General features: G+C 46.0%; 1 protein-coding gene across 1 annotated transcript in view; it reads left to right on the plus strand.

The window, feature by feature from the left end:
* The window catches only part of LOC147125073 (ATP-binding cassette sub-family C member 5-like), a 243,980-nt gene that overhangs the window by 55,167 nt on the left and 172,821 nt on the right, over positions 1 to 15,992 (plus strand). Inside the window, exon 4 of the mRNA XM_085997000.1 lies at positions 3,065 to 3,212. Coding sequence (XP_085853126.1) covers positions 3,065 to 3,212 — 148 coding nt within the window. The remainder of the gene's footprint in view (positions 1 to 3,064; positions 3,213 to 15,992) is intronic.

The following is a 15,992-nucleotide window of genomic DNA, read 5'->3' on the forward strand; positions in this document are numbered from 1 at the left end:
GCGAGAGCAGGAAACGGCACCGATACAGTCATCAATATATCGGAAAAAGAGGTGAGAGAGGGGACCCGAGTAGGACTGGAACAAAGATTGTTCCACATATCCCACGAAAAGGTAGGCATAGCTAGGACCCATGCGGGTAACCATAGCAACACCTTTAATTTGGAGGAAATGAGTGGAGTTAAAGGAGAAGTTGTTCAATGTGAGAACAAGTTCAGCCAGGCGGAGGAGGGTAGTGGTGGATGGGGACTGGTCGGGCCTCTGTTCAAGGAAGAAGCGGAGCGCCCTCAGGCCATTCTGGTGAGGGATGGAGGTGTAGAGGGATTGTACGTCCATGGTGAAAAGGAAGTGGCTGGGGCCAGGAAACTGGAAACTGTTAAAGTTCCATGGGGCAAGAACAGGCTGAAACGATGGGTCTACCAGGGCAGTCTTGTTTGTGGATCTTGGGAAGGAGCTAGAAGCGGGCTGTGCGGGGTTGGGGAACTATGAGGTTGGTGGCCGCAGGGGGAAGATCTCCAGAGATGAGGTCAGTGACAGTCTTGGAAACGGTGGTTTGATGTTCGGTAGTGGGGTCATGGTTCAGGTGGAGGTGGGAGGAGATGTCAGAGAGATGGCATTTAACTTCCGCTAGGTAGCGGTCAGTTCGCCAAACAACAACAGCACCACCCTTGTCAGCAGGTTTAATGACAATGTCAGGGTTGGATCTAAGAGAATGGAGTGCTGCAAGTTCAGAGGGAGGTAGGTTGGAGTGAGTGAGGGGAGCAGAGAAATGGAGACAGCCAATGTCACAGCGGCAGTTAGCGATGAAAAGATCTAGAGAGGGTAAGAGGCCAGGGGGAGGGGTCCAGGTAGAACGTGAATTCTGAAAGCGGGAGAAAGGGTCAGCCGTGCGGGGGGAAGACTCCTGGCCAGAGAAGTGGGCACGGAGATGAAGGCGGCGGAAAAGGAGCTCAACATCGTGCCGAGCTCGAAATTCATTGAGGTGGGGGCGTAAGGGGATGAAGCTCAGGCCTTTGCTGAGGATTGATCGTTCGGGGTCAGCGAGAGGAAGATCAGAGGGGATAGTGAAAATGGGGTGAGATTGGGAGAAGGGGGGTCAGAGGAAAGTGAAGGGGAAGAAGGTTCCGGAGGGGCGTTGATGTTTAAGAGTTGATGAAGCTTGCGATCCTTGACATCGAAAAGGAAGAAAAAAAGTTTTTTGTTGAAGCGTCGGATGAGTCGAAGGATGAAATGGAACTGTGGACCCGGACAGCTTTGAGATAGAGTGCGTCGGTGCTGCTGAAGAGAGAGGTCGAGAGTGTTCATGTGGCAGGTGAGCGTGGATCTCAAGACGCGGCGAGAGCAGTAGTTCGAGGAACGATGAATATCTTGGAGATATTTGTAATCCTGGGTGGATCCGAAACATGAAGGGTGGAAGTTTAGTTGGAATCCACGTGGAATAAGTCAGAACCAGAGACAGTTGCTGAGGAAAATTATGTGGCTGTGAAACCGAGTCTTGGCAGATACCTGATCAAACACGAGAAGGGAAACTGAAAGTAATGAGGATGAACAAGGTTGAAGAGCCAAACGGAGATCCCGTCGAAGAGAAGAGCAGAACTTCAAGGTAGGCATTCCGAGAAGAGATGTGGCAGTGAACCAAACACTAGTACGATAGCAAAATACTGCAGATGCGGAAATCCGAAATAACAACAGAAAATGCTGGAAAAACTCAACAGGCCAGGCAACATCCATGGAGAAAAAATAGAGTCAACGTTTTGGGTGAAAACCCTTTGTCAAGACTAAAGATGGTGTGGAGATGCCGGTGTTGGACTGGGGTGGACAAATGTAAGAAGTCACACAACACCAGGTTATAGTCCAACAGTTTTATTTGAAATCACAAGCTTTCGGAGTGCTGCTCCTTCGTCAGGTGAAGTGGAGAGATGCATAAAGACACAGCTTATATAGTCAGAGAATAATGCAAGATGATTACAGGTAATCTTTCTAACTGCCATTTATCACACCTTGGCAGAGAGTGATTATCTCTCTGCCAAGGTGTGATAAATGGCAGTTAGAAAGATTACCTGTAATCATCTTGCATTATTCTCTGACTATATAAGCTGTGTCTTTATGCATCTCTCCACTTCACCTGACGAAGGAGCAGTGCTCCGAAAGCTTGTGATTTCAAATAAAACTGTTGGACTATAACCTGGTGTTGTGTGACTTCTTACACAAGACTAAAGAAGCACAGGAAATGAAATAGATTAAGAGGCCAGGCTGGGAGAGAACAAAAGAGAAGAGACATTAAGAGGTATTCAAAACGAGACGAGATGGTGATAGGACTAGTGGAGACAAAAGACAGCTCTAGATTAGGTGTGAAATGCGCTGGCAGAATGGGAGACAGCTGCCATGTGGGAGAGAGAAAAAAAAGAAAGGTGGGGGGGAAAGGCCAAAACAAAGGTGTGGATAAAAAATATAAGTAAAAATGTAATAATAAAAATGTAATAACTCCCCTGCTCTTCTTCGAAATAATGCCATGGGATCTTTTACGTCCACCTGAGAGAACAGATGGGGCCTCGGTTTAACATCTCATCTGAAAGACGGCACCTCCGACAGTGCAGCACTCCCTCAGCACTGCACTGGAGTGTCAGCCTAGATTTATTGCTCATCTCTGAGTGCGACTTGAACCCACAACCTTCTGACTCAGAGGCGAGGGTGCTGCCCCCTGAGCCACAGCTGCTAGTCAATATGTAGTGCTATCCCAGAGTTAGTCTGTTTGGATTGTAATCCAGTTGGAATGTGAGTTCAAGCTCTGTGTAGGTAATATGTTTGCAGGGCTGCCTCGGAGTGATTTCAGTAAGCAGAATCATAAACTTTTGTGTCTTGACCAAATACATAATATTGATTATGCGACTGACTTTACAAGGTTTTTATACAAAGATACTTTTTAAGTTGTGTTATAAAAGCACCTGTACTCATTACATTGTTTTAAAACATCCTGTTTAATTTTATTTAAAAAATCACAAGTATATCCTGCCCTGCATTATTTCTAGTTTGTTGATCTATTCAATTCTGTTGATTGTTAATACAGATTTGAGAAGCTATGGCAGGATGAACTGAAGCAGCATGGACGAGAGAAGGCCTCACTGGGACGAGTAGCGTGGCGGTTCTGTCAAACAAGGGCTTTCATCGCTGTTGGTTGTCTGATGATTACAATGCTAGCTAGCTTTGTTGGTCCTGTGAGTGATATTTCCTTTGATAAACTTTCTGAAACACGAGTTATACTGTGTGGTTCACTTGAGCTAGATACTACAAGACAGTAACAACATTTGGACTTTAATTTGGGACAGTCCACCATATTAAGCACTTCCATACTTTCAAGATGCAAAATGTCTTTATTATGTACTGTGATAGCTGGATTGTAAACAGTTTTCTTTCAAAACACTGCAGAAATGTAGAAAGATAGATGTTGCGTCTCTGTTCCATTTTTGCCTTTAGGATCTTGTTTCACTGTAGCAGATCAGACGAGTGCTGATGAATAAACTACAGTAAGTTGTAAGTCCTTGTAAAAACCTGCTTGACTGTCTTGCTGAATTAAATAACCGAGTTCTTAATAAGGAATAAATTATTAATTGGTGCAAAACAAGTATGAGTCATAGCACATTTAATGAAGCAAGGCTGTCAGAATGTTTGTAAAACTCTTACTGAGAATTCAAAGGTACTTGAAAGTTAGAGATTGCCTTGCTCTCTGCAACAGTATTCTGCATTTTATTCTTATTGTTTGATGGAATTTTATTAATTTTACAGACCAGACAAGAAAATAAGTATTTATTTTCCTGGCAGTCTTTATGCTCTGATTTTGGATAAAATATAATCTGTACTTTTTACTGAGACTGATTTGAATTTATGATCTGTTTATTGGCAGACTGGTTTTAATTGGAGTATAAATAAAATAAGAAACTCACTAGTGACTGAAGTGCTTCCTCGATCTGTGAATTTTGTACATGTAGTGTATGTGCTTTAAGTCAGAACTACTTTTTACAGCACCTGTATACTGTAGTACCGGCAGTGACCACACCGGTATATAAGCTGTGCGCATGCCTCTGTACCTAAGTCTAGAGATTACCCTCCTCCAGTAAAGACCTGTTATTTGTTTATGTACAGCATCCGTGTAATTATTTATCCACTGAACCACGGATCTAACAGTGGCGACGAGTGTCGATGCGAATCTACCTGCAACATTAAAAAAAAAAATAGTCGAGTCCAGGAACACGGGCGTCGACCGCGAGCAACCGCCCAGCAGTCAGGCAGAGATCCAACTTCACTGGGGAGGCTGTGGAGAGCCGGGCTTGGTTCCCCAGCCACAACGAGCAGTAAGAGACCAACGACAGGTCCAGAGCAGACCCTTCCCGAGCAGCGGCAGCTGGAGCCGACCGACGGCAGAGAGAGAGAGCCGAGCAGCGTCGACGGGGTAAGAAAGAGGGTGAAGAGAGCAGGGCGCAGCCGGGGGTTGATCACCGAGCGGCGTCGAGGGAAAATACTGCAAACCGGAGAGAGGGTAAGAAACAGCCGGGTTCTAGACTGAGCGGTGTTGACAAATATCAAGAGAAGAACGCGCAGAGCACAGCCAGGGATCACGGGCCGATCAGGGTCCGCGGGGCGAAGCAAGGGGAGACGCCATTGAGTCGCGGAGAAGCAGGGAGAGCACGGGATACGCCATTGAGCCGCAGCGGAGAAGACGGGCGAGCGCGGGAAGGAAGGAAAGCGCGGGAGATGCCATTTTGTGCCAGCGGAGAAGAAGGGGAAGCGTGGGAGGTGCCATTGGTGATAGTTAACGCACAACCAAGGATGCTGAAGAGTGGCAGTATCTCTACGTTCGACAATGAAGTCGAAGATTGGGCGACATATGTGGAACGTATTGAGGTGTACTGCAGGGCGAATGAAGTGCCAGATGCTAATAAAGCACTGGTTCTGTTAAATTCCATGGGTGCAAAAACTTATGGGTTACTGCGAAATCTAATAACCCCAGAGAAGCCGGTAAACAAGAATTTTGAAAGCATAGTAGAAATCCTACAGGACCACTTAAACCCCACACTGCTGCTGATAGCAGAACGATTTAAGTTCCATAAAAGGAACCAACACAAAGACAACAGCAATGCTGAGTACCTAACGGAACTGCGCAAGCTATCGAAATACTGCCAGTTTGGAGCGGGACTAGCAGACACATTAAGGGACAAGTTTGTGTGTGGGCTACAAAGTGAAGGAACCCAGAAACGGCTTCTATCAGAAAAGGACCTTACGCTGGACAAAGCTTTCAGTATGGCAGTATCACACGAAGCAGCCGCAAGGGGCGCTGCAGAGGTACAACGGAGACCGCAAGAATATGGCACCAATGAAATGACCTATGGAACAGGGAAGTGCTATCGCTGCGGCAGAACAACACATGACCAGAAAGATTGTTGGTTCAAGGACCAAGTGTGCAGACAGTGTGGGAAAGCAGAACACAAAGCAAGAGTCTGCAGGTCTGGGAAGAAAACCAACAGTAAGAAATCTCCACAGGAAAAGTACAAAAAGGTACACCAGGTGATGGACAGTGGTTCAGACGAACAGAAAAGTGACACAGACTCCGGAAGCAAGGAGCTGGGTTGTCTGAAACTACATAATGTAACCGAACTGGAGGATCACCAGACTATCTGGGTTACACTCAAGATAGACGGAGTCCAAGTGGAAATGGAATTGGACACAGGGTCAGCTCTAACAGTCATAAATCAAAGAGACTACAAGCGGCTATTTTCACACATACCCTTGAAAGCTACAGAGATTATCTTGAAGACGTATACGGGGCAAAAAGTCTACCCAAAGGAAAAATAAGGGTGAAAGTGACATATAAAGGTCAGGAAATACCTAAAATGGATATATATGTATTGCCAAATGGAGGACCACCACTGCTAGGACGTGAATGGATCCGGAAGATACATTTAGATTGGCATTCCATACAGGCACTGAAGGTGGAGGCCAAAAAAGATGATGACGTCACACCTGGACGACTGTCAAAAATGCTAACTGACGCAAAAGAAGTGTTCCAGGAGGGACTCGGAACACTAAAAGGCATAACAGCAACAATTAAAATAGAGGATAATGCAAGCCCAAAGTTTCTGAAGGCCAGACCAGTGCCTTATGCGATCAGACCAGCAGTTGAAGCAGAGCTGGAAGGGTTGGAACGTTCAGGAGTACGGTCCAAAGTAGACTGGAGTGAGTGGGCTACACCCATCGTTCCTGTAATGAAGAGGTCGTTGAGTAATACGCCTGGGGAACCAAAGAAGGTCCGCATCTGTGGGGATTTTAAGGTGACAGTGAACCCAGTCCTTCACACGGTGCAATATCCACTTCCACGAATTGAGGATATTTTCGCCTCGCTATCTGGTGGTAAACGCTTCACCAAAATTGATCTAGCCCAGGCGTACTTGCAAATGGAGGTAGAAGAAGCTTCGAAACATTACCTTACGATCAACACCCATAAAGGTCTTGATGGGCCTTCAATAACCACAAAACTAGAAGTTATATACTTAAACAAGTTGGCTTTTAATCACTAAGATCAGAGCTAACATCTCAACACGCCGACTGGTTCACAGGAATGAGTCATACAGATCCTGGGATCTTTATGTAAGAGAAGTCAGGGGCGGAGCCAAGAGCCAAGACCTGGAACCTCCCAGGTTAGTCGGGAAAGAGGAAGTGAAACTATACACAGTGGGGGAGGGTAATATACATGAGTGCAAAACGAATACAGGATCAAGACAAACAGATTTCATTACATTCACCCCTTCTATAGATTTAGTCCATCGGGGTGATGTTTCTTAAAAGTTGGTATAAGTGAGTCTCTGTCAGGAGGTTTTGCAGTTCTCAGTGATCGGCGCAAAGCCGGTTGGGGTGCCTCTAGGGGAGTGGATTCTGGTTCCTCTGCTGCCCGGGCCTCCGCAGTGTCTTCCAGGTCATCTGCAGTGTCCTCCAGGTTAAAGTTGGGTATTGATACCTCTGGGCGTCCTGTCTCTTTGTAGTGTAGGTCTTCATCGGGTAGTCTCCCATCGTTCTCTCCGCTCCCCGAGGGAGCGAGGTCTTTTATGGAAACAGTGTCCTCTCGCCCGTCAGGGTATTCGATATAGGCGTACTGAGGGTTTGCATGGAGGAGCTGTACCTTTTCCACAAGGGGGTCCGTTTTATGGCCTCTCACGTGCTTCCGCAATAGTACTGTCCCCGGAGACGTCAGCCACGCGGGTAGAGATATGCCCGAGGTGGATTTCCGGGGGAAAACGAACATCTTTTCGTGAGGGGTAGCGTTAGTGGCAGTACATAACAGAGACCTTATGGAGTGGAGCACGTCTGGGAGGACTTCCTGCCAGCGGGAGGTCGGAAGGCCTTTTGACTTTAAGGCTAACGTGACAGCCTTCCAAACAGTAGCATTCTCCCTTTCCACTTGCCCATTACCCCAGGGGTTGTAGCTAGTGGTTCTGCTAGTGGCTATCCCCTTCGAGAGCAAGAACTGGCGCAGCTCGTCACTCATGAATGACGTCCCCCTATCGCTGTGTATGTAGTTCGGCATGCCAAACATGCAGAATAGATTACAGAGACACTTGATGACCGTGGCACTGGTCATGTCTGGGCAGGGAATGGCGAAGGGGAAGTGGGAATATTCATCAATGATATTGAGGAAGTATACGTTACGGTCGGCAGAGGGAAGGGGTCCCTTGAAGTCCAGACTGTGGTGTATGTGCCGTTAAGAGCAATTATGGTGTATGTGCCTTTAAGAGCCCCAGGTGTGCGTAATGCCGGTAATTGCCACTTGGGCTATATAAGCCTGTGTATTGTGGATATCCTTTAGAAACCCCCCCCAGACTTGCTTAGTAAATAGCTATGAACCAACTCCTGTCTTCAGTGTCTTTATCTACACACGGACACTACAGTGGCGACGAAGTGGAAACGGACTTACCTGCAATTCGGCAGCACCTCAAGGACATCGATTCCTCCAGCGTCCAGAAGACTCAAGGAAGTAAGAGAAACTGTGGTTTCACCAGCTGGCCAAGCTGGTGACAGGTACTGCGCTAATCCTTCCTGGGCGTCAGGCTGGAGCTCCAGCGGCGGGCTCTACAGCTGAGACAGGCAGCGAAATCGGAGGCAAGCAATAACGGACTGGGAGGGTGCACTCGAGAGACGGCCGGCGCGGCAAGCAGGTCAGCGTTTAGACCTCCGTCGGGAACGAGTCTCCAACAGTGAATAAACGGAAACTGCAGGAAAACAGCGTTGTTATCGGTAGTAGCGGCGGAAAAGCGCGGGAAGCGCCATATCGTTGCTACAGAGAGAAAAGAAAAGCGCGGGAAGCGCCATATCTTTTCTGAAATGCCTAAATCTGGTAATATTGAGGCTTTTGATGGCGAAATAGAAGATTGGACCACATACGTGGAAAGAGTAGAGGTTTATTGCACTGCAAATGGAATAACAGATGAAAAAAAGCTTCAGTACTTCTGAACTTAATGGGCGCGAAGACATACGGGCTGTTACGAAATTTAATCACTCCAGCCAAACCAAAGGACAAGACTTTTAAAGAAATTGTTGATACCCTGCAGGAGCATTTAAACCCAACACCACTGCTGATAGCGGAACGATTCAAGTTCTTCAAGAGAAATCAACACAAGAATGAAAGTAACGCTGATTACCTAACCGAATTAAGAAAGCTATCAAAGTACTGCCAATTCGGAGCAGGACTATCGGATTATCTTCGAGACAAATTTGTTTGCGGTCTCTTAAGTGAAGGAACACAAAAAAGACTGCTTTCTGAAAAAGATTTAACATTGGACAAAGCTTTCAGTATGGCTGTATCATACGAAGCAGCAGCAAAAGGAGCTGCAGAGATACAACAAGAGACACAGGACTTCGGCACCCATAAAATGACACAGGAGTTCGGAAGATGTTATCGCTGCGGCAGATCCACCCATAACCAGAGGGACTGCTGGTTCAAGGGCAAAGCATGCAGGCAATGTGGTAAGATTGGACACATTGCACGGGTATGCCAATCTGGACAAAATAAATCCACTGACAGAAAACAAAAAATCAATAAAGAAAAGTACAGGAAGGTACAAATGATGACGGACAATAGCTCCGAAGACCAGAATAGCGATAGCGACTCCGGAAACAAGAGACTAAGCTGTCTCAAATTACATAATGTACTTGCCAAAGAGGATTACCAAACCATTTGGGTTACCCTCACAATAGCAGGGTCCCCAGTTAAAATGGAGCTAGATACAGGATCAGCTCTAACCGTAATAAATCGACGAGATTACGAGAGGCTATTTTCGCATATACCTCTAAAAGACACATCCATTATCTTAAAAACATATACGGGGCAGAAAGTCTACCCCAAAGGAAAAATAAGGGTGCTTGTGGTATACAACGGCAAAGAAATACAAAAGTTGTATTTATACATTCTATAAGATGGTGGTCCACCGTTGTTGGGACGTGAATGGATAAGGAAGATACGTTTAGACTGGCACTCCATTCAGGCACTGACGGTGACCAGTAAGGAAAAAAAACAATGATGACATCATACCTGAACGATTAAAAGACATCTTGGCCAACGCCAAAGAAGTGTTTCAAGAGAAACTAGGAACCTTGAAAGGCATCACCGCCTCAATAAAAGTGGAAGATACAGCAATTCCAAAAATTTTTAAGGCAAGACCGGTGCCATACGCAATACGTCTGGCAGTCGAGGCAGAGCTGAAGAATTTGGAAAAGGCAGGCGTATTATCCAAAATAGATTGGAGCGAATGGGCAACACCCATCGTTCCAGTCATGAAAAAAACATTGAAAAATAACTCTGAGGAACAGAAAAAAATTCGCATCTGTGGGGACTTCAAGGTGACTGTAAACCCGGTCCTTCACACGGTACAGTATCCTCTTCCGAGGATAGAAGATATTTTCGCCTCACTATCCGGAGGGAAACGTTTCACAAAAATTGACTTGGCACAGGCATATCTACAGATGGAGGTTGAGGAGATCTCTAAAAAGTATCTCACAATAAACACAAAGGCCTGTACCAGTACAATCGACTGGTTTTTGGAATAGCATCAGCTCCAGCTATCTGGCAAAGAGCTATGGAGCAAGTCCTGCAAGGGATTCCGGGGACTCAATGCTACCTAGACGACATCCTTATAACAGGAGAAAACGACAACGAGCACCTTGCCAATTTGGAGCAGGTGCTCACTAGGCTGAAAGAACGGGGCCTATGAGCAAATCGCCCCAAGTGCGAATTTTTCCAAAATCAGATATCATATTGTGGCCACATAATTAATAAGGAAGGGTTGCATAAGTCACCTGAAAAAATTGAAGTAGTTATAAAAGCCCCAGCACATGAAAATGTTTCACAATTAAGGTCATTCCTGGGATTAATAAATTACTATCATAAATTTTTACCGAACTTATCAACTATTCTACACCCTCTTAATGATCTTCTACGGACAGGAGTGATTTGGAAATGGAACGAAGACTGTAAATGTGCCTTCCATAAATGTAAAGACTTAATCACATCCGAGAAAATTTTGGCTCATTACAACCCATCACTACCAATCAGACTATCGTGCGATGCATCCCCTTATGGCATAGGAGCGGTATTGTCCCATAGATTCCCTGATGGCTCGGAACGGCCGATAGCTTTTGCGTCACGCTCATTGAACTCAGCTGAGCGTAACTATGCCCAGATAGACAGGGAAGCACTCAGCCTGGTATGGGGAGTGAAGAAATTCAACCATTACCTACACGGACAAAAATTTACCTTGCTGACTGACCATCAACCCCTCATCTCCATATTCAACCCTAAACAAGGTGTCCCCATTATGACGGCACAAAGACTACAGAGGTGGTCCCTTTTTCTAGGGGCACACCAATACAACATTGAATACAAAGGGTCAAAACAGCATGGGAATGCTGACGGTTTATCACGCCTACCGTTGCCAACGATAGAAGAGGCACCTACAGTAGACCCAGCAGAGATATTCCACTCTACCATAGTGGAATGTCTACCGGTGACAAATTCTGCCATTGAAAGGGAGACAAGAAATGACCCTACTCTCTCACGGGTCTACGATTTAACAGTGAAGGGATGGCCAGCACATGGCGAACCACTGTTGCCAGCATTCTCGCAAAGAAGAGAACAGCTGTCAGTGTGCCGAGGAACCTTGATGTGTGGATCCAGAGTGGTGATTCCACCCAAACTCCAGGATAAAGTGCTAAAGGAGCTTCACGAGGGGCATCTGGGTGGAGTGAAAATGAAGAACCTAGCCAGAGCGTTTGTGTGGTGGCCAGGTATCGATGGAGACATCGAAGAAATGACCAAGAGCTGCCTAGGATGCCAGAAGGTCCAAAATGCCCCGCCACAGGCCCCTCTACATCCATGGGAGTGGCCCTCATCTCCCTGGCAAAGGGTGCACATCGACTTTGCTGGTCCATTTATGGACTCAATGTTCTTAATCGCAGTTGATGCACACTCCAAGTGGCCGGAGGTAATAAAGATGTCCTCCACCACCACGGAAAAAACCATCACAGTATTAAGGACCATATTTGCCAGGAATGGGCTGCCGGAGCAGATATGTTCTGATAATGGACCGCAATTTGTGTCCGAAGAATTCAGAAAGTTCTTAAAGAACAATGGGGTAAAGCACTACATGTCTGCCCCATACCATCCCGCCACCAATGGATTGGCTGAAAGGTTTGTCCAGACCTTCAAGAAGGCCATCAAGGCCATGGGTAATGAAGACATAAAACTTCAGCCCAAGGTGGATAACTTCTTATTTGCATATAGGAATGCAACGCATATGGTTACTAACCAAACTCCCGCCATGATGTTCTACAATAGAAACCTAAGATGCCGGCTGGATTTGGTCAAGCCCAACATCCGAAGGGACGTGGAGAACCGGCAGTTTCAGGGCATGAATGAAAGGCCAACTAGGGCCTTCCAGATAGGCCAACCGGTTTTGGCCCGGGACTACCGTACCGAGAAATGGCAGCCTGGAACTATCTGCACACGATTAGGACCACTGATGTATACCGTGGACATCGGAGACAGCATAATAAGGCGCCATGCTGACCAAATCGTCAAGTCATCCGAAAAGGGACAACCTACACCACCACTCTATACATCTAACGATGAATTAGAGATACCCATATCTACCTCCGATCCGGTGATACTGGAGCCCGATGAACCCGACACTGGCCTTCAAGCCGAATCAGCCTTGCCAGAAGAACCTACTACACCACCAGAAACTACTACACCCCCGAGGCGTTATCCAGACCGAGTCAGGAAGCCTCCTGAGAGACTAACTTATAATTAATTAATACAGCAATGTATATTATTTTGCATATAACATGTAATTAATAATTACTTAAAATATGATGTACTAGTTAGCTAGAAGGGGAGGAATTATGGTGTATGTGCCTTTAAGAGCCCCAGGTGTGCGTAATGCCGGTAATTGCCACTTGGGCTATATAAGCCTGTGTATTGTGTATATTCTTTAGAAACCCCCCCCCCCCCAGACTTGCTTTGTAAATACCTATGAACCAACTCCTGTTTTCAGTGTCTTGATCTGCACACGGACACTACACAGACTTAGGCGCTTGAATGGCCGTGTGGCTTTGATAAAGTGTGCACGGTCAGGCCTGTAGAAACGAGGCTTGCGGCAGGCTCTGGTCATTGCCCTGACCTCCTCGATGGAGTGGGGCAGATTGCGGGACTTCATAAAATGGTATAGTCGGGTGACCCCTGGGTGACAGAGGTCGTTGTGGAGACCCTGTAATTTGTCCGTATGAATGCTGGCACACATTCCCCGCGATAGGGCGTCTGGGGGTTCATTAAGGGCTCTCGGCCTGTACATAATATCATAGTTGAACGTGGATAGTTCGATCCTCCACCTGAGTATTTTGTCATTCTTGATTTTCCCCCTTTGTGTGTTATTAAACATGAAAGCCACCGACCGCTGGTCGGTGAGCAGGGTGAAACGTTTGCCGGCTAGGTAGTGTCTCCAGTGCCGCACTGCCTCCACTATAGCCTATGCCTCCTTCTCGACAGAAGAGTGCCTGATTTCAGGTCCCTGAAGGGTTCGGGAGAAGAAGGCCACAGGTCTCCCAGCCTGATTGAGGGTCGCAGCTAAGGCAAAGTCTGACGCATCGCTTTCGACTTGAAAGGGAATGCATTCGTCCACTGCACACACTGCAGCCCTTTCAATGTCCTGTTTAATACTGGTGAAAGCCTCCTGAGCTTCAGCTGATAGTGGGAAGGACGTCGATTTAATGAGGGGTCGGGCCTTATCAGAGTAATTGGGCACCCATTGGGCATAATACGAAAAAAATCCCAGGCACCTTTTTAAAGCTTTGGGATTGTGTGGCAGGGGCAGTTCCTTTAGGGGGCGTAATCGGTCAGGGTCCGGTCCAATTGCCCCATCTTCCACCACACAGCCGAGGATACAGAGACGGGTTGTGTTGAAGACACATTTGTCTTCGTTGTAGGTTAGATTCAGCTTTAGGGCAGTTTTTAAAAATCTCGCAAGATTTAGATCGTGGTCTTGCTGGTTGTGCCTGCAGATAGTGACATTGTCCAGATAGGGGTAGGTAGCTTGTAGTTTATTCTCGTCAACCATGCGGTCCATCTCACGTTGGAAGACCGAGACCCCATTTGTTACCCCGAAGGGCACTCTGAGAAAATGGTAGAGGCGCCCGTTCGCCTCGAAGGCGGTGTATGGGCGGTCCTCCGTTCTAATGGGGAGCTGGTGATACGCGGATTTGAGGTCGATAGTCAAGAAGACTCGGTATTGCACAATCTGCTTGACCATTTCTGATATGCGGGGTAAAGGGTAGGCGCCCAGCTGGGTATAAATATTAACAGTCTGGCTGTAGTCACTTACCATCCGTTTCTTTTCGCTATTTTTAACTATGACTACTTGGGCACGCCACGGGCTGGTGTTGCATTCAATAATGCCTTCCCGCAGGAGTCTGTCCACTTCCGCCTTGATAAAGTGTCTGTCTTCCAGACTGTACCGTCTACTTTTGGTCGCTATGGGCCTACAGTTCGGAGCGAGATTAGCGAATAAAGAGGGCGGGCTGATTTTTAAGGTTAATAGGCCACAGACTGTGAGTGGCGGCTGGAACCCGCCATATGCTAGCGTGACACTTTCGTGGTGGCACTGGAAGTCCAGGCCCAAGATTACATTAACAGAGTTCTGGCATCACGAGGAGTTTAAAATCCTTGTAGTCCGTGCCTTTTACAGTCAGTGTTACCACACAGTAGCCCAAAATGTCCGAAGTGTGGGGCTTAGCAGCCATAGCAATTCTGCTCCGTGTAGGGGTTACCGTTAATGAGCGCCGCCGTACCAGTGTCGAAGTCTCGACTCCCGAGTAAGACTCTTAAACACAAAGTATCATTTAAGACAGGCTTTATTTGCTTGCAAGGGAAGAGTTGTGTAGTCAAGGGCTACATCAGACCTCTTCAAAGTAATACAGAATTTGTAACATATTTATACAGTACAGAAACAGAAACAAAACAGGCTTTCTATGCCACATGACATAGTATTGAATCATACCTGATTACAAAGGCACAGACCTTGTGAATTATTGGAACAACGTATTCCAGGCTTCGTTAGAATAACGAACAGAAATACCTTGAGATAAGATTAATTAATCCTTTATTATGGGATCCTTCTGTTCTCCCACTGTACCAACTGAGCCTGTGGGCCGATGTTTACCTTATCCTGTCCTTGGCTATTTGTTTGGTAAACGAGGCTCCTTGTTAAGCTTGTCACAGATAAGGAGTATGTATGTAGCATTCCTAAAATTGTCTCATCCCCTTGAAACTGATTAGTGAATCATGCTGTCGGCCATTTGAGTTTTTATTCTATGCCTAGGAAGCCATTTTGTGTCTAAGTGAGAAACTGTACTTCCACATTCTTCCCTTTTGTCCTTACTAGGACAACATAACTGAAATTAACCTCTTCCTATCGGTCCTCATACCAAATTTAGATTTTAGCCAAGGATACCGACTTCTTTGCCGTTTTGAACCATCCCCGGGATTTACCTGTATTGATGGTTGACCTTGTCTAAGATCGTCTTTCTTCTCTGTCTATTAGTGTTTGGGCGTGTGTTCTTGTAGGGTTTAATTATGTTTGATTTGATTTCAGGTTTATGTCTTTGTATAGTTCTGCAGCTTATGTTAGCCTGCAGTGTTCTAATTTCCCTGCAGCTTATATTAGCCTGCAGTTCTAATTTTCCTGCAGCTTATATTAGCCTGCAGTTCTCATTTGAGTGGAAAAATATGTTTTACAGAAAGAGGAGAGCATGTGGAATATATATGTATATATTTTGTCTAAGTCTTCTAATCCTTATAATTGTATTTTATTCAATCGTCTCAGTTCCTCATCTAGGGGACCATTCTTTTCCTCTACTGACTTTACTTCTCTCTGTATCATCATATTCATTGCAGGCAAGACTGCCTTGCCTAACCTATTGCAACAACACTTAATCGTTGCGACAAACCGAGCAATGCATACAATCAGGGCTATTACTACTACCAGTCCATGCAATAATATTTGTCCTACTGATCCCAGCCATCCTCCCACTATCCAGTCAGCCCAGCCTTGGTTCTTTGGGTTTTCATACTGACTTACTGCGTCTAGCATATTCGTAAGACATGTACAAAAAAGTATTCACGTGTAATTCTCGTTTCTTTCGGGATCTTTCCCCATCTCCTTGGCATATTAGACTCAGTAGTCCGATTAGTATACAAAATATAAGTAACGTCTTCATTGTTAGAGTCTTTCAAAATTCAATTGTCTCTATTCGGTGCCTTCTTGCAGTGGGATGCGTGAATCCAGGAAGATCTTTCCTTGACTTTTATGGCTGTGTTTGTTGTTAGGAGCACTTGATATGGTCCTTCGAAGCGTGGTTGCAGACCGTTCTTTCTTTTAAAAAACCTTCACGTAGACGTCGTC

This window comes from Somniosus microcephalus, chromosome 1 (genome assembly GCF_052327205.1).
Source record: "Somniosus microcephalus isolate GS21.2 chromosome 1, FLI_Smic_1.0, whole genome shotgun sequence".
NCBI classification, from domain to species: Eukaryota; Metazoa; Chordata; class Chondrichthyes; order Squaliformes; family Somniosidae; genus Somniosus; species Somniosus microcephalus.